Source organism: Strix uralensis, chromosome 19 (assembly GCF_047716275.1).
Source record: "Strix uralensis isolate ZFMK-TIS-50842 chromosome 19, bStrUra1, whole genome shotgun sequence".
Taxonomy (NCBI): Eukaryota; Metazoa; Chordata; class Aves; order Strigiformes; family Strigidae; genus Strix; species Strix uralensis.
Window position 1 is genome coordinate 10597050 of NC_133990.1, and position 20837 is coordinate 10617886.

Sequence of the window (20837 nt, forward strand, 5' to 3'; positions counted from 1 at the left end):
TATTCAGAAGTTTTGTTAATAGAGCAGACAGTATGTTTCTTCGAATATGTTAACTAATACAATGCAATCATTGGTGGGGGAGGCCTACAGTTCATAATAAGACTTTCGCAAACATCTGGAGGACACAATCCATCTATCTTCCTTATTGAATTCTACCTGAAATATCTCTAAGACAGTCTCTTTTATGAAAAAAATTTCCAATTTACAAGACCACTTGATTACATCACAAAATTGATACAAATATACACAGAAACTGTTGCAAAGAAATCGCAACTACTTTGCACTGTGTTATGACAGAAGATTGTATATTTGTCATATAATTATACATAATCACTTTAAACACATCTATATAGGTGGTTTTAGCCAACTGTTCAACACTACTTTCCAAGAGGAATCCCTGGAACCGTTAGACACGTTATTTCTGGGAAGCAGCACTGTTCTTGGTTTCTCTAACTACTCTTATTTATAAATGGTTTCATGAAAGTTTAAATGCTAGGAAAACTGAAGGTTTTCCTAAAATGATGCCTTGTGAAATGACACAAGCTCAATAGAGCAGAGAAATATTAAAACCAGACTGCTTTTGTTTAGAAACTTTAAACTTTACTTCTGTATTTTAGATAACAATGGCCTTAAACTGTGTACCATCTATTAGACAGTCACTTCATCTTCCCTGCCCACCTCCTAGTGCCCTCTAAAACATGTAAATCTTGCAATATAAAAATATTAGATAGTCCTTAAACTTACAAGTAAAAAAAAAAATTGATATCGAACAGGATACTTGTCCATGTTGTATTATACAAGAGACAAGTGTGAAGAAACTAGGAGTTTGTGGAGCAGGACTGTGTAATTCCAGGTATCAGCATGAAAAATGAGGTTTACCAGGCTTGAATACTGCAGTTCAAGGTTTTCCTGCCTCGACAGTTTGTTAAACACTGTTTATCACTGAATCTTTCTAGATGTCCACACACTACAAATAAACCTAAAATTTATTTTGGCCTTTCCAGTGCTGCAAAATACACTACTTACACTTTTAACTGAATCTCCTGAATGTAATGTAATTGGGAAAAGCCCTGGGCCACATTATATAAATTTTTAAAGATCACTATTCAAGCTAGTTTTGTTAGTTGTGTGAAGTGACAGTATTGCTTAAGTCAGACTTCTCCAAGCTAGTACTGCCCACAAAGCCACCTCTAAAACACAACAAGCTTACCAGATCTTTTGAATCTGTGTCCTATACTTCGAGACCAACCAATATGATGAATGAGTGGACTGTACATATGGCACCAGAAGTCATCAGTTTTGTCTTCACTTTCTTCATACACCAATCTTAACCGTCCCCCAATGACACTTTCTACAACTGCTACCCTTGTTCGACAAAGGTGCGTTTTGTCAACAACTTCTACTCTCATGGAAGTTTTGAATGGATACTGCATACTCTCAGACACCTTAAAGTAACAGGAGAAAAAGACATTCTGTAAAAATATACTCTGGTTTTTCTTAGTCATCTGTCTTCTGCCATTAAAACACAGTATCAATGCACTTTTAATTTAATTCAAACAGTTGTTAATCAACCTGTAAAAGTGACACAATTTCTCTCATTGTACATGGGGAAAAATGAAATGTTTCAGAAAACTAAGTAGAATAGATCCTACAATGCTTTAATTGCATCAAGTACAGCCTCTAACACAATTCTCACGCAGGTTACAGGAATTTTCCATTGGCTTAATGAAAGTTTGTTCAGTTGTTAACAATGGATAAAATTACATTGAGAAATAATTTTAACAAAAAAATCCCCAAGATTTTCTTTTTTTTTTGCTTTGTCATCCACTCAAAATATAGCACTTGAAAACAGGATTAAAATACTTTATTATAAAAGACATGGAAAACAAACCTTCAGAATAATTTAAGCTGGCCACTCACAAATATATTTCTTCATAATAAACCAAAAAGAAAGGAAGAGAATGGAAATCATGTTAATCTGCCTTGTGACAATACATTCTGTTTAAAAATCAGTATCTGTCACTTGCCATTTCCATTATAAACTCCCCAAACTGTTGAGATCTTGCCAATTTAATTCGCCTTCCAACTGAGCTAGTTTTTAAATAGAACTGAAAAACTGCAGAAAGGCTTTTTGGTTTTGTTTTTTGATTTTGTTTTTAGATTTAGATGCAGTCTAAGACAACAAAAAAGTCTCATATTCCTACTAAAAGCTATGTACCATGTCACAATATTAGTAAGTAACCTACAGCATGCTATACAGGCAGCTGCCACACCTACAGACATGACTTAAAGACAGCAAAAAAATCTAGTCCAGAGCAGATGAAAAACATTAACATTTAAAAGTATGTACTTCATTGCGTCTAGATATGTGCTATATTAATATATTTTGTCAGTTTCTTGAAATAGTGCATGATAAAAATCATTCCTGAATTAGAAAAATCAGTTTTCATTTTACGTATCACAGGGTAGCTTATTAGCATTTTTTTTTTTTTTTTTAAATTGGGGTATTTTAAAATTGACTAACTAGTTTTTTAAAGAAAACTACTTTCTGCTAGAGGAGACAGTTTTCCAAATACATACTGACAAGTGTGGACATAAATGGAGAATAGAGAATCTAAGGAAAACTGTATTTAAGGGAAGAAACTACTGTATCATCTTCACTATGAAAGGAGCTAATGTGCCATTGTAAAATACTTTAGTTCTTCACATTGTGCTGCAATTTTGTTTACAGTACATCATTGATATTGCATCAGCCTTACCTTCTGAGAAAAGTCAGGAGGAAGTGTTTTGGCACCAGTAAGTCGTTTCACTAGAAAAGCTTTCCAGTTTGTGTATTTGTGTTGGATGGCTGTTGCAAATGAAGGGGAAAAAATAAGCCACTGATTTTTAATTGTGTCCGTTAGAGACAATATTAGAGTCTGGAATATGTAAAGAAGAAATCCCAGATGACTGTTAAAAAGCCTGGATGACAATGACAAAAACCTCTTTAGAGAATGAATGCTACCCAAGATTAAGTTTATGGGTATGTCAGGGCAAAGAATTTAATAACAGAATATAAATAAAATCAGTGCATGTTCACATCACTGATTAGCTAACCCCTTCCACCTTGATTTTAAAAAACTTTAAGTCACATCAGATGGGCTACTCCAAGAAACACTTTCAGCATCAGTCAAGTCCTTATTTTTCCAAAGGTTAAAATGATTTATTCAAAACTGTTGAAAGAGTTGCTATGGTAAAAAAATACTTCAGTATCTGGACCATGAGCAAATATAGTTTAATAAAGACTTCTATATCAATCAGTAAGGCTACTATTTACATACTTCGTGGAGGGACTAGGGGCTTCCCACTGGTTGCACACCAACCAACTGGGTGGATGTCAGACCCACAAACGTTGCACCAGAAGTCAAGACTTGAATCATTTTCAAAGCCTTCATATCTTAGCAGAGCATTGTAGCCTGCAAGAAAGCAATTTCATTTAAAATAGACAAAAATTAAACAAGATTATAAAATATGTATTAATATTTCTTTACCAATCATAATGTATATTACATTGGATTTTCTAGACTATAACTTTTTATAGAACGTTATGGCAAATTTCTGCATGTTATTAATGCATAGAATATCAATTTCTTTGATAAATGTGCAGGTGCTGTCATGTAAGTCAAATTTTAATTAAAATTAAAATTTTTGAACTATAAACCTTTAGAAGTTTTATGTAGGAGGACAAAATTAATTAATTACCCACAGTATCTGCTTTTTCCTATCTTAGCTATATGACCTTGAATTTTTAACTTTTAACCACGAAAAGTGATTCATATAACCAGACTTACTTGCTAGCTATTGTATAATTTCCTATCTCCTCATTCTGCACTGCACTTAATGTGCTCTGAGGCAATATGAAAAAAACAAAAACCCCACAAATGAAAAAGACCCCAAACCCCAGAAAACCTAGGCATTCTCAAGCATCACTGAAGCCACTGTAAAACAGTATAACACAGTGATAGTGCTAAAACATACAACCTATGGACAATGCTCTGACAATCTAACCAATGTCAACATTATGCTGAACAGGTGACCACTGACTAAATTATTAGCTCCCGTCACAAGTTACTTTGATTTTAACAATTTTGACTAAATATATTTACCTGCTAATTTTACAATTCCAGCTATCCAGAAGACTTTGGTAGGTAGGCTGCAGTCTGTGTTTGGAACCTCCACTCGCACTCCTTCCGAGATGTCACCCCAGCATGTCCCCATAGGTGCCTATCATTTAAGGTAGGGGGGAAAAAGTCACCAGTTCACCACATGAAAATAATTATTTTTTGTTATATCAGTGTTTTACAAGTGACTTAAAAAGACAAAACGATCAGTACACATAAGACATAAGCATACGTTTAGAAAACACAGTATGAAAACCTAGCTTGGTTTTGATTTGAAGCTTATATGTAACATTGTAATTGTATACAATTACTACTGTGTATTTCCTGCAAAAACTATAGGATTCCAAGTTCAAAAATCTGTAAAGCAGAAGCACAAGTTGCACATACTTGCAGGTCAGCTTTATTCTATGTTTCAACTAGGTGCAAGGTACTGATTTTAGTGAGACCGGTGTAATACCTCTGCAATTCTACTTGCAAGAAAATTATGGTACTTCAAATTCATACTTGTACCACAGACATCTTTAAATTCTGTTAATCAGAAACGTTCCTGAAAAAATGCCTAAAAGTTATTTCTTGAATCTATTCTGATGATTTTTTTTTTTTTATGGTGGGATTTATCATCCACTGGTTCACATCCTCTCAGAGGAACAGGCTTTCATATCACCTGCAAGTGATCATTCTGTCAAGCAAACAGTAAGAAAAGAAGGCTGAGTGGCACCTTTTTAATGAATGACAAAAGGAAACGCACAGCTAGATTCCTCACACAGTGTCCTGAAGACTGAGACTAATGTGTTAGTAACAAAAAGAAATACAAGCTTGTTGAACTACTACAGATTTGTGGAAACTGGAGATACAAAGATTTCATTTAGTTTGCTATCTCAAGAAGAATGTTTTGTTGAACAGAGCATCATAAAAAGACACTCAGAGATGGTAATGTAGAGATACCAGAAATGCACAAGTGCTGAAGAATCTAAAACCTTAAAAGTTACTCAGCTGAAGTTATATTGGTAACAACATGGAAAACGTCTCAGTCTACATTAAACTTGAGACCACCAAGAAGGGAAAGATTCTGATTTGGGGTACTTCAGAACAACAGTAATATCAATTCTAAGGTGTCTGAGAAAAATAAATTCTTATCAGTTCAGAGAGTATCTAGGTATCCCAGGGACAACTGAAGAGATCCTCTGGTTCTGTACTGGGCAGACAGTATTCTAAGGCTGTGTCTCATTCGCTCTTTGCAAACACAGAGAACTTAACCACTCAGTGGGAGTGGCCTCCAATTTGACAGAATTTTGGCCAAGAGCCACAAGTGAAGAAATTTGGATTAATCCTGAATGATTGGAAATCACGATACCGGAATTTTACTGGCAATCAGCAATAGCCAACTAGCAGTGCTAAAAGCCAAACTTCTCTTAAAAAAGGATACCCTTCACTAACAGAAATATTTGAGGATAGGCATGCAAAACTTAAAACTAGTTTTAACGATTAAAAAAAGTTATTGTAAGTGTGTCAGTTTCTTATTCTTGAAGCCTGGTCTCTTCATGTTCTGCTATGTCCCATCTACACCAGTCTAGACTGCAAAGCTCTTTTCTGCCATCTGGCAGACAAAGAGAAAAAAACAACTTGAAAGATGATGGTTTATTTTCACAGACAAAATATGCAGATACAGTGTCTTAATCGAGTCCTATTACATATTCGCTATCATCTCTAAATTGGCATGTGTAGCTTTTTGAGTTGAATTGGGGAAATAAACTTTTCAAACTGCATATTTTAGTAAATCTTGTTGCCTTGTATAGAAATACAGATGAGGCCAAACAATCAAAAATAGCACTGCTGAAAAATTTCATAATCCAGCTGTACTTAATTGAAATATATTTTACTGCCTGCTCATCTACTCAGTTGTTTCAGAGAGCAGGGTATATTGAAACAGTTCTCCAATAATGGAAATGTCACATTTTTATTTCTAGCACGTGGATTGGTATAGAGGGAAATAGCAGAAAGTTAAATTTGTCCTTGTCTGTGAAAATATTGGTTCTGCTAGTTCTCCTACACCAATCCATATGGCTTTAGAAGGAAGCCATCCTGTGTAGCCTCACTACTGAAATGCCAGATAACATTACTGTCCTGAAGCGATGGTCCACAGTATACCTGGTATACTGCGCCATCTTTTCCTTTTTTACTCATTATGAATATTCTTAAGGGAGGAAGATTGGATAAACCAGGGCTATAACAGCCATCCTCCTTCATGTCTTCTCCATCTTCATCTGATTAATCAATCAGAGTTTGCACAGTGCTTTGAAAAACTCAAAGCACTAACTAAGTGTTAAGCCCTATTCATCTGCTGGCTGGAAGGGTAACTCTGAAGTCTGGATTGGCATAGTGCGAACTAGCAGAACCATAATTTACAGGTAAGAACAAATTTACCTTTCAGACTCATGACGAAGAGATCCACTTCACATCACTCCCAAACAAGGAAGATCTGGTTCATCGCTTTCTGCTCCAGGAGATGACTTGGGAGGGTTTATCTGTGAGCAGCAGCTGCCTTCTCTGTAAGGTAAGTCGCAATCAGGAAGGTCCTGTTTGAGCGGAGCGCCTAAAGCCTAAGTATCCCCACATGCCTACTGACCAAAGATCTCACAGGTTAAACGAGCTCATGGCCCTCATGGCTTCTAGAGCTCTTGGCTCTCATGGAGCTCTCATGGCTTCTAAAGGTTTTGGATGACACCGACGTCATGATTTCAGACTTGAAACTTGAATCAGAATTTTAATGGCAAAGTGATGCCACCGATTCCTGAAGCATAAGGACGGTGTGCTGAAACCTTGGGTGTGAACAATACCACCACAAAAAGTCATGCCAGAGAAGACAATGTGAAAACGGTCTAAAATACGAAGTTCAAAGCAAAGCACTGCCACCTAGTGTAAAATCCTGGGAATGCTCCCTTAAAGCAAACTATTTTAATAACAAAAGGAACCAAGAGGATGAAAATATTTCAGCTCAGAATAAAATTCAACTGGAAGAAAGATTGAAAAATTCTTAACTTCAGGAAGTGTGCATCTAACTAGCAACGGAGCAGAAAAGAACAATTACTATTAAATGTGCATTAAGTTGCACATTACATAGTACTGACAAATGACTCAGCACTGTAGTTGCTTTCATTTCTAGGAACGGTTTGGGCTAATAAAAGAAAATACAGAAAAAAGTAAAAACTGTTTAGAATAAAATGAAATTGGAATGCAATAGCAATGAGCACATCATATGTTACTAAGCTATAACAATATTAAAACCACTAAATTAACGGGTTTCCTTCCTTGCATCAGCTACTGCTGTGTGTCTGATTAATGCAATTTTACAAAAAAAAAAAAAGCTGCAAGGTGCACAAACTGTAATTCTGGCTTTATCACAGGTTCTATATGACAAACCAAAGCAGCTTCTCTACTTCAGTTTACTGAACTCCAAAGTGGTCACAGTTGTACTATTACTAGTGAATTTCATTAGTGTTACTCAACACTGAAAGTCTAGAATGAAGGTAACAGGGAAGTACAAAAGCCACATCAAGGGCATCAAAAGACTCTGAAATTAATTCTTCTCATACAGAGAAACACATAAAGAGAACTTAAAGATTTAGTTCTAAAATGTTTTAAACTGAAGATGAAATAACTCCCCAAGCCAAAAACCCAAAAGATCTGGGAAAATTACAGACCTGAAACACTGAAGTATGCCACGTTATTAAAAAAATAATCAGTAAGCTAAATCCCACATCTTATAATTCATTAAATTTTCTTTAATGTTGATCCCAATGTACTCTATCAAATACCCACACAGATACACCCGGTATAACCAGATACACATTTTATCTAATAACAAATTTAAGGGTACATGTGTCATGATTTTACTGTCAATTCAAAACCTTTGTTTTGAACACAATAAGCTTTATAGATTCAATCTCAGACATACATGTGCATGGAATCCATAATATGGATGGTAAACAAATACGAACTTTTATGAATCAAAGCAATCTAGTACACCGAAAACACAGCAATAATCTTTCCAGACAAAGAGTATTGTTTCCTTTAGCTACCAGAATGGGAGAGAGAGAAGGATCTAGTAAGAGAGTACTAACGCATTTACAGATTCTGACTGGTTTAAATAATATATTTTTCAAAGAAATAATTACAGTAAAACTAAATGAAATCACTCCCTTGTAACACTAACTAATGTCCAAAGAAGTAGAATTCTCCAAAGGAGATTGCAAGAGTTGAATTTTACTTGTATATAAAAGGATAATAGGGACAGAAAGAAAACAACATTGAGGCCTAGTAGAACTGTTGGCATGTAGCTTGTGAAAATATTCAAGGTAAATATGAACATTAGTATTGTATGTTTACAATATTCACATTATTATATGCACCATTCAACTTAATGAATGAGGCAATAAGAAAGGAAGATATAACTCCTTTACTATGGAATGTTCTAGCATAACTTACAAGTGACCTACCTATTGTAGCTGTTTTCTAATTAAGGATGCCATACATCATGAAGCGTTTTTTGTGTAACAGCACAGCCCACATTATCAAACAATACCTTTTGCTATGTACTTATAAAATTATTTATTATAGCATGTACATAACTGTGAAAGCAAAGTGCAAACATGCTTACTTAAGCACGTGGAATGTGATACAAATTCACGAAGCTGTACTAATGCAAGGTTCTGTTCCGGGCAATGGTTAAGGCCTCTAAGCATAAAGGGTGCTATTCAGAAAGTGCCAACTGCCAAGAGCCCTCAACTCCTACTGATTTATGAGTCAAAGGGCTCAGCACGAATTCCAGAACTGGACAGAAAATACGTGTCTCATCCCTTGCAGACAACTTCCATGAAACAAAATGTTTATTTTGATTGCCATTTTCATCAGATGATTTTGAGCAAAATAAAACTTTTGTAAGAATATGGAACACTTCAACTTCCCAAATAAAAAAAAGTATGCAGAGCAAACACTTTGTCAAAGCTTTTCCTTGAGACAGAAAGTACTGACAATATTTTAAACAAGATCTAATAACTGGAATTTAACACATTAAAGACAGATGCTGCTAAATATTTTTCTCATCCCCCAATTACATTCTGTAATGACTGAGGACTTTTTGTTCAGAATTTTTGCATCTCTAATACAGAGAAAACCAACCTCTTTAACTTGAGATTTATAAAAAGCCTTGATTTTCCTCTATTTCTACATTACCTGCCAGCACAACTGACAGGGAGAATCTGACTAAAAACCAAGAAAAAAAATCCCAAATCCAAATATGTAACCAGAAGATCAGTTCAACATAACAGAGCAAACCTGACTCAATCTAAAAAGCCTTCTGTAACCTTTTCTAATACTGCATGACCTGGTTGGTTTGGTAGTGCATTTATTGATTTTGCACCTTGAATGTGAGAAAAATAACTTCACAGGTGTTTAAGAGTCCTCCTTTTACTTTTTTCTTTGTTTATGAGAGCATGTATGATGAGAGTAATTGATAGTGTTCAGAATGGTTTTAAAGAACAGTTAAAAACAAACATACCCATCTAAAAAGTAGTCACACCAACACAGTTTACAGTATAAGTTTCATAGTCCAAGGCCATAAAACATATTTGAATATGAATGTTTTGCAAAAATTAATTCAAGAATTACCATGGACTCACTCTCTCTCATGCACGCACACAAAAGGATAGCACATATTGAAAAATACTTACGTGTTTAAAACAGGTAACAGGAGCTGCTGTAAAGCTATTGCTATTGATGTAGTTACCCCAGCTGAAACCTTCCACAGGGACAGCTGCTAAGAGAAAGTTATTTTATTTAGGAAGCTGCCAATGAGCCACAAATCGTGTATTACCAAAAACTTGTTTCAGCTCTGTTCATATGCCATTACCTGCTTTAGTCTTTGCCTGGTTCTGTAAAGTTGCTTGGTACTGAGCATATGCTGCTAGTTTAGCCACTAGGGGTTGTTTTTGTAGAACTTTAGCCTTCTTTGTTGGAGGTTTACCCTAAAACAAAAAAACCTAAGTAAATAAAGTCTTTCCAAACTCCCACCGGGAAATTTCCATAGGTCTGTACCATATTTCTGGTACATTTAACTAAAATTAGGAGAACATGGAACAGAAGTTGACTAAGTATCACAAAACTACATGTAATATTAGATAAGTTTAAAAACCAGTATCCAAAAGATGACTTTTGTACTACTATTCCAACTTGAACAGCATTATAGATTCATTGTTGTTTACCTGAAAAGAATATATCTTTTAAAAGGAGGTCAAAAGGAAGAACTTTTAATCTAATTTATCCCAATGCAATTTTTTGACATTTGTTGCAATGAATTTGAGATAGGATATAATGGTATTTCTTGACATTTCTATCCCTTTTCTTGAATGTTACAAACATACCTTCATGATTTTTTGATTAATATTTCAACTGAATAGACCAAAACCCATTTTGCAAATTTATACAGTTAAGTAAACCCTCAAAAACAAAACACAACAATTCTAAGTAAACCTTTATGCTCTCTAAAGCCAGAAAGTATCTTGAGTATGATGCATGGAATTTCAAGTTGCTACATTATGTAGACTGAACATTTTTCCTGATCTTTTTCTTGCAGAAGGGCCACTGCAGTAGAATTCAAATAAGAAGTCAGTATTCTCTGTAGTTTGCTCTGCTGAGCAAAGTAATTTGTTCATTACTGGTACAGTTTTGAGTTGTGGCTTACGAAATCACTTACGTGAAAATTTTAATATGTTAAGATACTTGAGTTATCTTAAAACATCATGCAAGTTTTACAAACACAAACTATAATAAGTATATAAAGAAAATGGGTGTCTGTACCGCTACCTGAAGTCTGGCCAGAATGCTGGCCTTCTTGGAGTTCGATGAATAGCTTCTAGAGCATGACACACTGCAGAAGCGTTTTGTTTTAGAGTAAAAAGCGTCACGGACACCGACCATTCCACACATCTCGCATGTAGCTAATCACAGGAGAGAAAAAGCCAAATGTTAAGAGTGTAATAAAGACCTCAGTAAAAATTCAGAACAAAGACAACATAAGGAAGGCCCTGTAGGTGGCACCAACAAACAGTTTCTTACAGTTTGACCCTGAAGAGAATTGCACAGAAAAATAACTTAAAATAAGAACACCACCACAAATGTCAGTGAAACACTACAGAACCTCATGTTCATTAGTCAAAGGGTGCCTCCTTTCTGCTCTCTATTAATTTTACCACTGGTAGAAGAGAATGACCCAGCTAAACCAGCTAAAGCCAATTTCTGTGTTTTCATGGTTCTCAAGGAAACGTCTGCTTTGAATCTAGGCCTGCCAATCTTGATTTCCTCTAAATATTTAATACTTCCGACCTCAAATAAAACAGGATCTCTTTGTTGAATCATAAATTAGTATACCCAAAGTAACTCAGACCAATTTTCTCTTGTAGCTGGAATCATATGCTTCGGAGATTGACAGCATCACCCACTGAGTTGTTCCATGATGAGTCTGTGACCAATTTATGCCAATGAGACAATACCAACATTCTACCCAGAGAGAGCTCTACTAACCACTAATGATTCTGGCTGAAGTATTTTTTCTCCAATAAAAGTAATCTTACTTTTTTTGAAGTTTTCTTTCAGTATATTCTAGCTTACAGCTAGTGGGTAGTGAACAGGTATACCCTAACAGACTATACAGTAGCAGTAATGAAGTTTTCCTAGTATAGGAAGAAATATATTTTAATATATTGTATATATAACATAAAGGGAGAGAAAACATATGCCCAAGCGTAGAAAGAACACGCTGACATTCTCCTCAAAGCTCAAAGAATAAAAACAACGTACAGGAGAACATACACATGCATGTGCATATATACCCAACGCACACGTGATGGGAGGGTGGATGTTCCCATACTATTTATTTCCTGACAGCAAGATTCAAAAATCTATTTTATTTCAGTTCAGCAAAAACCAAACAATTGCCCCCTCCCAAAACAAACCAAGCCCAGCTCTTCAGCTCTTTTGGTTCCTTTTCAATTGGGACCAATGTTTGAGATTGGACCCTCACAACTCACAGCACAGGCTAAAAACCATAAATATCAAATTCTTTGTAGTCATGCACCACATACTTACCCATGCCAGATTTGCCATCTGGATAAGTATAGACCTGTCCATTGTTCTTTATAATTGGGAGACTGGATGGCAAAGGAGCAACCTCCTCTTCACTCTCATCTGAACTGGAGCTGCTGCTGGTGTCCTCACTACAACTATCATAACCGTCAAACATCCCGAATGAATCACGTCTTTTCCTTTCTGCTCGTGAAGTATGTTCTGTCTAAAAAATAAAAAAGCAAACAAACAACAAAAACCCCAGAGAATAGCAGAGCATTCTGAATGCAAATATTTCAAAGTCAAGCTTAAAAAGTTTCAAAGGTCAAAGTCAGCCTTCAGAAGCAGATGTACTAACAAACTGCTCTATCAGCACTGAGCTATGAGCCATACATTGCCAATGAAAACTAGCCAATTTTTGGTTTTGTGATATACAGGAAGAAAGGTCTATCTCACGATCCACTGAGAATACACAGTAGCAGTCCATACATTTCTTTTCCTTGGTATCTTCAGAGTTCATTAAACCTGATGTGCTGAATAATGACAGCCACACAGATCTCATATGCAAATGAGCACATTCCAGATGGCTGCAGCCAATTCCACTAAAATTCATTCATTTGAGAAAGCTGGGCAGAGAAAAGACAGTTCAACCAAGAGGGCACTATTGCACAGGAACATAAATGAGAGTGTATCTCTGCTCTCACTGGCTTGGGGGGGTATCGATAAATCACTCAGCTTCCCTGTGACTCAGTTGCTCACGTGCGAAGCAGGAATACCTCTCTATCACACAGGGTTGTTCTGAGGATTAATACATTAACAATTATGAAGAGCTCAGTTACTATGGCAATAGGGTCTGCATAAATGCTAAAAGATAGAAAGGTGACTAATTTGCCACTGTCATATACAAAAACTTGTTACATAATAGAGTTTTCCTATAACCATAAAATGTGAGGTCAAATGAAAACATACAATTTTGAAGAACGCATAGCAGTTAAGCAATTTCCAGCAAAGACATTAAAGAAGTATAATAGATAACAGATGTATTTTTTCTGATGCACATGCAATATACACATTTTAATACACTGACAATTTTCACTTTATTAATATCTGACACAGCCTACTGAAACAAGACTACTGCTACGTGAGCTGCCCTCATTAAGCTAAAAGAAACTTGAAAAAAATTTCAAAGTATTTTCACTGTCCTTAACTCTATCTACTAAGCTTGAACGGAAATAACAGATAAAGGGAGGACAAAGAAAAATTCTACAATGGAAGCACAAGTTAGGAGGATGAAGTGCAGCCAAGAAAACAGAAAAAATACTAAGAAAGCCTTTGCCTCTACTTCCTCTTCCAAGAGCTAATTTTATTTAAAAGTCATTGTAGACAGAAAAATAATTATATGTGATGGGACTTCTCCTTCTTAAATTACATTTGGATTCACAGCTTTAAGATTTCATCACAGTAATTCCCCAAATCCCTTTCCTAGAGAGTATATGCCTGAACATCTTTATTGTTGGATCTCATCCGAGTCTTTTTGTGCCATGCTATCCCTTTATTATAATAGTCTCTATTCTGCTTTGCAGTCTGACTAAATCCTATTATAGAAGGATTTCCTCATAGTTAAAAGGCAAAACTGATTTCCACACTGACCCAGTCCTAGCATCCAATTAAAAAAAAAACCCCAACAAAACAAAAACCAGTAAGCACAAAAGGTTATGCAATAAGGTAAGCAAATCTAACACATTTAGAGCAGCTCTGAAACAAAACAACAACAAAGTGTCAGCGTAACGTTAATTATGCACACTTTCCTCGGCCAACAAATCAAAATTATATTAAAGCCAATCAAACATTAGGGTAGGGCATAACTTGACAACTCCTTGAAGGAACTGACATCTGCCTGAAGTAGCTAGGGTAAGTCACAATCATTAGAGGAAACACTGAGTGATGGTAGAACAAAACTTACTCCTGACCTGCACTGGTAACAAGTCTTACCTGTACACTATTACTGATGCTATTAGCCAACCAGGTGCAAGATCAGTAATTTGTTTGTGTCTGCACATGTGTGTAGATTAAGGCAGAAGTTGAGCACAACGTTGCCATGGATACAGTGTTCTGTGAACAGTGCCAGTAATTTACAGATCAGAACTAGTCATCTTCCTCAAAATTTCATGAACTCAATGTCTCAATATTAAACTTTCCTTGACCACAGTCTCCGCTAAGAAATAAAATGCAACACCATATTAACCATTCACAACAGTAGTACCAGAACACCATGATGCCTTCTAGTGTTATGGATAGATATTAGTGGTGTTTCAGAGCCCACAGGCAGGATCTCCTCCTCACTCGTCCTCCGTAAGTCAGCTGATGTGATTTCACTAAGATCAGGGCCTCATCCCACATAAAGGAGGACTTCAACCCTTCAGTGGAGGCTGCAGTACAAGGCAGTCTCAGGACATCCCTTTGCACTCCAGACCAGAGAACTCGCCCCACACGGCAGCTCTCCTTTGCCCAGTACATTGCTGGCACAGGTCTGAAATGCTGTAGCAGCTCAGAAGGAAGAGAAGTGCAGCCCATTCCCAGCCCCTCCAACACCCAATGCTACAGTAGAGAAACTCTACAGCCAGCACCGCTCCCACTGCAAGGGAAGGGGAAAGACAAAATAGGAAGTTGAAGGCAAGATGAAGGACCAGTGGCACAGAAGGGAAGACAGGCTGCTCTAGGCAAGTTGAAGCATGGTGCAAGATTACAATTGCAGATACCACAATAGCACAGTTGGCTCTTTTTTTTTGTTCTTCCTTTGCATCACATATATTTAGAACCTCAGTATTACTGCCAAACACTCTTTGCCAAAATATGCACATTTGAGAAAGAAAACATTTTCACTTTCTGCATGGGAAGTTGGGCCCTCTACTACGAAAACCATTCTTCAGCATTATACAAGTTCCTAAGTAGCAGTCATCAAGTTTGTAAAGTTTAACTACACTGTCAAAACAAGTCTTATATACCATCTTTCCATTTACTTTATATTTGGCCGAATTGACCCAGTTCAAGTTATGTGCAATTCAAAACAGCAGCTTTGCTTATTGTTTTAAAATACCGTATTTTTTAAGAAACATTTTTATGTGAGCTTTTGCCAGAAGATGACCATGTTTGCCAGATAATTTATGTACGACACTCTTAATGTTAATTTGTAGTTATTATCTAGATTGTAACTCTGGGGAAACTACTCAAAATACATTTTGTGAGACTTGGAAAAGGTACAGTTTTGGAACAAAAAGTCCACAAGGTACTTTGTGAGCAGAAATAGGTGGAAGTTAGGAAAAATGATACGCAAATACCTATGCTGGAATTTTGCTAGAGCAGATAAAAACACTTCTATTTTGATAATCAACACCAGTACGGCTCTTTTTAACCCATGCTGGAACACAGCATTTGTAGAAACAAGTGAACAGCACATGGAATCTCTGATAACCCTTCCTGCAGAACTTTGATGGAGTTTGCAAAAGAACAGGACCTCTAACATGTGAAACAGAAAAAAGCTGCAGTACAACCCTGAACTCAAAGGTCAAAACCAGCATCCTTACAAAAAGGACAATATATGCCTCAAACAGAACCATAACCGAGATAAAGCAGCTGCTTCGGTAACAGCAGCAGCCTGCAATCCTGCTGAGTTCTTGCAAGTGATGAGCAGCAGTGTGCCTTACCAGCTGAGCAACAGTATCTCATCTGTCTGACAAAGAAGCACCTCACCAACCACGACAGCTACAGCACCTCTATGAATGGAAGCCTCGGAAAGAACAGCTCATTACCCTGCAAGGTGTTCCCACTGAATTTTGAGACACTGTCCAGGAGAAAGTAGTCCTTCACCCAAAAAAGCTACCAGAGACTAACAGCAACTTAACCCAACAATTACAACCATAGTAGCATCAATCCATGTTTAACAATATAGGCATACAAGAAAAAAAGTAAAAGAAGTTTCCTACTCTTACAAGCTGGATTTAGCACTAGAAATCATGCTGAGGGTGTTGTATTTTCCTCAAAATTGAACCAGATTAGTGTTCTTCACCTTCTAACAAATGAGGGAATAGCATCCTGTCTATCTGCAAAACATGCTTTGAGCAGGATTCTGGTTTACTATAAAATGTACAACCTTGTCGCTGGTTAATTCCAAAAGAGCAGTAGCTTCAGTAACTCCACCATTAATAGAGGGTCTACTAGTACATTAAGCGGAAGCAATGCACAAACAAAAGAACAAGACAAACTTTTAGGCATACTTGCTGAGGCTTATTTTCCTAACGAGATTACCGGTTCCTCAGCAGGGAAGATTTTTAGAGAGCAATACAAAGTCTAGGGTAAGCAGGGCTGGCAAATAAGCCTGTACGACTATTTGCTTGGGGGTTTTCTTGCATACTTTTCTTTATTGAAGGGATGGGTGGAGAAGGGAACTCCTAAGAACTGCTTTCTTATTCTGCCCAACTTGCCATTTTCCTGTCCTTCCTCTCCTCCCTGTGAATACTTGGCAACAATGTATTTTTAAGAAATATTCTTAATTAACCATTACACAAGGAAAATGGTATGATAAAAGAATATATTTAAGGAAACCGGTTGCCCTAAAAGCAGGAAGGCAGCTCTAAACCAGTATGAAAACTAAGTAGTTGCTCACTCTCTTAACATAGTCTTTTTATATATATATATATATACACACACACACAGAGTTAAATTTGGTCAGCACATTATAGCATACATTCTTTGAGTGCAATAACTACCCTTTCAGCATAAAAATTTGGTCACAAAGGGTGAACAATGCACGGCCAAAACACAAAATAAAACCATTTAATGTTAATCAGACATCAAATACTTACTCAGGAAATTGCTTTAGTGTTTTGATGAAGACTATACTCAAGTATTGGCAAAATTTATGAGAAAGAGTTTTTAAGGTGAAAACTTGCTACAAAAAATACCCCATTATTAAGCAACCAAACTTCTTGCTCCCAAATGCATCCTGTCCAAAGGAGGATGATCCAAAACAGTCAGAGAAAGGTCTCAAACCACTCAAAAGGGTTGTTATTACTGAATCAATTTGGTGCTTGAATTCAGAAAGGCAGCAATTTAGAGCTTTGGGTACCAGAGCTGTAGCTTAACAAAGGCCTACCAGCACCTATTCAGATAGGCATCACTTTCTATATTCAGATCTAACCCCCAGAAACATGACAGAAGTACAGACAGATGGTATTTGAGGCCAAGGTCAACAATGAGGTCACCACAACCTTCAAGCCAAGGGTCTGTGATAAGACACATTCACTTTAATCACATATCCTTAACAGATCGTGCATTTCCCAGAGCGTATTTCCAACTCGGTATTAAATTTGATGCACAGCTTTTGTTTTCAAAAGTTCATTAATGTTTCATGCTACAAGCTTAGTTTCAGCTCTGGATGTTAGCATGAAGGAAACAAGATGATGGAACTAATTTATTACAACTCTTCCGAATGTAAGCTAGCCAAAATAATTTACTGTAGTAATACTAACTTGCCCCCTGTGGAACTGAAGTCTAATTGTGCCTCATAGCATGACAAAAAAAGAAAATTCAAACATGGTACCAATTTAAAGAAAACATACTTTCAGCTTTCATTAAAAACAAACAAACAAAAACCCCCAAAGCTAAACATCTTGGGATTCCTGGAAATCAGAACCAAACTTACTTTTTTATATAAGCAACTCACCTCTATCTGGAAATGTGCCTTCCACTCTTATTATAAGTAAAATCTCTGCTGGAAAATTACAGAAATGTTTTTTCCTGTCTCTTCATTTGCTATGTATGACAGCATTTTGTCTGAAGCCAGTTTCTGCTGTTTGCCAATGGTTTTGTCCATAGCCTCTTCCCCAGGGGGTTTCACACAAGAGGGAAGACTCTTTCATAAAAAAATATATCAAATTAGCAGGCAATTTTGGAGCGGGGGGTGTGATGATTAATACGTGAAATATCCGAGTTTTTGAAAATCTATTACAAACTCCATAATGTTTCTACACAGCCCTTACAGGAGTATCTGGAAGAGGCAAATACTTCACTTTAAACAGTGTGTTACCATTTAAAAACCAAAAAACCAAAAACCCAAAAAACAATTTAAATGTAAAAAACCCAAAAAATACCACCAACCCAAAACCAAAGTCCGCAACACCTGAATTCATTCCATGTGCTCAGAGCCAGATTCAGCAAAATATCACACATGCCCAGAGTGACTGACTTACCTGAGAAATGAAGGTATGCAGTAGTAGTTTGCAGAAGATATCAAAAGCCTTGCAAAATTAAATCAAATTTTAGAAGGTAAGAGAAATAAAAGCCAATGAGAGGGAACTTCTGTACACATTGTCATTACTGTCACAGTCACCTAGCTCTTTAGGGAACAACGATGAAAATAACCCTTACTTTCAGTCTACAGTCCTTTTGCACGTGCACAACCCTACACACTCTCAAGAACAACCAAACTATTCTTGTGGCATAAATAGCTTTCACATAAGGGAGTATATACCTCTGCCATGCTTCCCTATAGCTTACATGACACACTTCCTTAAAATGATCCCTAGGCAGAAACAATGAGTAAAGACTAACCTACCAAGTTTGATTCCTTTTTTAAAGGAATATATTGGCTAAATTTCCATTTAATCTTCCAGATTAGACTCTCTCATAGCCCTTCTATTCCATTCCTTACAAGTCGAAATCAGATTGTTATAAACAAATACAACAAACAAATAAGTAAATGCAAGTTCTCAAACAGGCAAAATAATTTTGGTTTAAAATACAGAAGACTGCCCTGCAGCTTTCAGCTTTAACTGGTGTTAGATGTGAAAATTCACGAGGGCTGCCACCCACATTTTAAATCGTTATTTTAAAATTAAATACTTTTTCACACGCAGTAGTTTCTACTATAATCAGCATATTCTTTGTAGTAGGATTTTTTTTTTTAAAGCCACACTGGAGAGAAATTGCTACACTTTAAAACATTTCCAGCAACGACCTGAAAGTGAAACTGGTTTTACGGGTTTACTGCTTCTCACAGTAAGAACAAAGTCACAATATAAACAGTCGTAAAAATTACGTGGAGGGGCGAACTGGATACAAAGAATCGAAAACTTCTGAAGTGCTAACACTGAAGAGTGCTCTACAGCACTTAAAATGAGCACGACTGGAAAACTTAAACCTTAAAGGCTTTAACTACAGGAGGAAGTTGCTGAAAACCCGGCACTTCAGTGGACCACTAAGAGAAGCGTACCCGAGTACGCCTGTATCGCTCAGTACGAGATAATCTGAAACTTTTTACTACCGATCCCGACTGCCGGCAGGAAGAAGAAGGGGAACAAGCAAAAAAAAAAAAAAAAAAAAAATCCAAACCCCAACTCCAGCCCAGCCCGCGAGGCCGGGGCAGAGGCAGCGCTCCGCCAGCAGACGGGATCACAACAAAGGGGGAGCCGCCGCTGTCCGCTCCACGTGCCCGCAGCTCCCCGCGGGTGACAGCGCTGCCAGCACCCCCCGCCCCCCCCCAGCCCCGGGGGGCCCCCCCGCCCCGCGCTGCCCCCGCTCCGCGGGACGGCTCGGCTCCGCGAAGCTGCCCGCAATAAACTTTTCGCGACAGCGCTCCGCGGAAAACCGGCCCGAAACCAGCCCCCGCTCCGCACCCCGCGGGGGGCCGGCACGGCGCAGCCTCCCCTCCTCCAGCCCCGGGCTGCCCCCTCCCGCCCCCCCGCAGAGCCGCCCCCCATCCCCACCCCCCCACAAGCCCAAAGGTGCGGGGGCTGCTCCCCTCCCACACAGGTGCGGCGGCCGGCCTCCCTCCCCCGGCGCCAGCACCGAGGGGGGCCGCTCAGCCCCCAGAGCCCCGGGCTGCCCCCCGCGGGCACCGCGCCGCTCCCCTCAGGCGCCGGGGGTCCCGCTCGCCCCCTCAGCGCGGCAGCCCCCGCCGCGACTGCCGCCTCCCCCGGCTGTGGGACTCACCAGGTCCTTTGTGTTTTCCATCAGGCCCTCATGGGCAGGAGACGCCCGCTGCCTCTGCCCCCTCCCCTCGGCTCGGCCCCCTCCGCCTGCCGCCTCCCCCTGCGAGGGGCCGGGCCCGGCGGGGCAGGAGGCGGCCTGGAAAGTTCAGCCTCTCACTCCGCCAGAGAAAGAAACCCAACTCCCTGCGCCGGAATATCAACAACATTAGCATAGCGCCCCTGCGCAGGCGCGGCGCCCGGCCCACCGCGCGCGCTCATTGGACTCCCAGCTGGTTGGGGCTTCCTCGCTCGCCGTACCCCCTCCGGGAGAAACCACCCGGGAACGGGGGGGGCCGGCGCTGGAACAGACGCTGGGAGAGAGCAGCAGCCCCACCGCGGCTCCTGTCGCCTTGCGGCGGATGGCGGCAGCACGGAGCGGCTGCGGAGCCACCGGGGAAGGGCGCTTGTGGCCACCCGGGGCGGGGGAACCCCTGCGGGCGCGCAATGGAGCGGCCCGGCCGTGAGCCGCGTCACGGGGAGCGTGGGGCGGGGGGGGGGAGAAGGCAAAGAAAGGAGGTCACGTGACAGCAGC

General features: G+C 38.7%; 1 protein-coding gene across 16 annotated transcripts in view; it reads right to left on the minus strand.

The window, feature by feature from the left end:
- Positions 1–20600, minus strand: part of MBTD1 (mbt domain containing 1) — a 40862-nt gene extending 20262 nt beyond the window's left edge. For 8 of the 16 annotated variants that reach the window (XR_012631575.1, XR_012631574.1, XR_012631573.1 and 5 more), the window contains exons 1-10: positions 20268–20600; positions 18527–18574; positions 12303–12504; positions 11016–11155; positions 10069–10183; positions 9890–9975; positions 4146–4263; positions 3321–3455; positions 2760–2848; positions 1211–1445 (exon numbers count right to left, since the gene is read on the minus strand). Coding sequence is in view for 11 of the 16 variants with exons in the window: in XM_074889357.1 (XP_074745458.1) it covers positions 1211–1445; positions 2760–2848; positions 3321–3455; positions 4146–4263; positions 9890–9975; positions 10069–10183; positions 11016–11155; positions 12303–12504; positions 18527–18574; positions 20268–20288 (1189 nt within the window). In the remaining 5 variants the exon portion in view is untranslated. Of the gene's footprint in view, positions 1–1210; positions 1446–2759; positions 2849–3320; positions 3456–4145; positions 4264–9889; positions 9976–10068; positions 10184–11015; positions 11156–12302; positions 12505–18000; positions 18190–18526; positions 18575–20267 lie in introns of all 16 variants that reach the window. The other 8 variants (XM_074889365.1, XM_074889359.1, XM_074889364.1 and 5 more) reach the window with 8 other exon arrangements.
- Between the last annotated feature and the right edge of the window lie 237 nt (positions 20601–20837).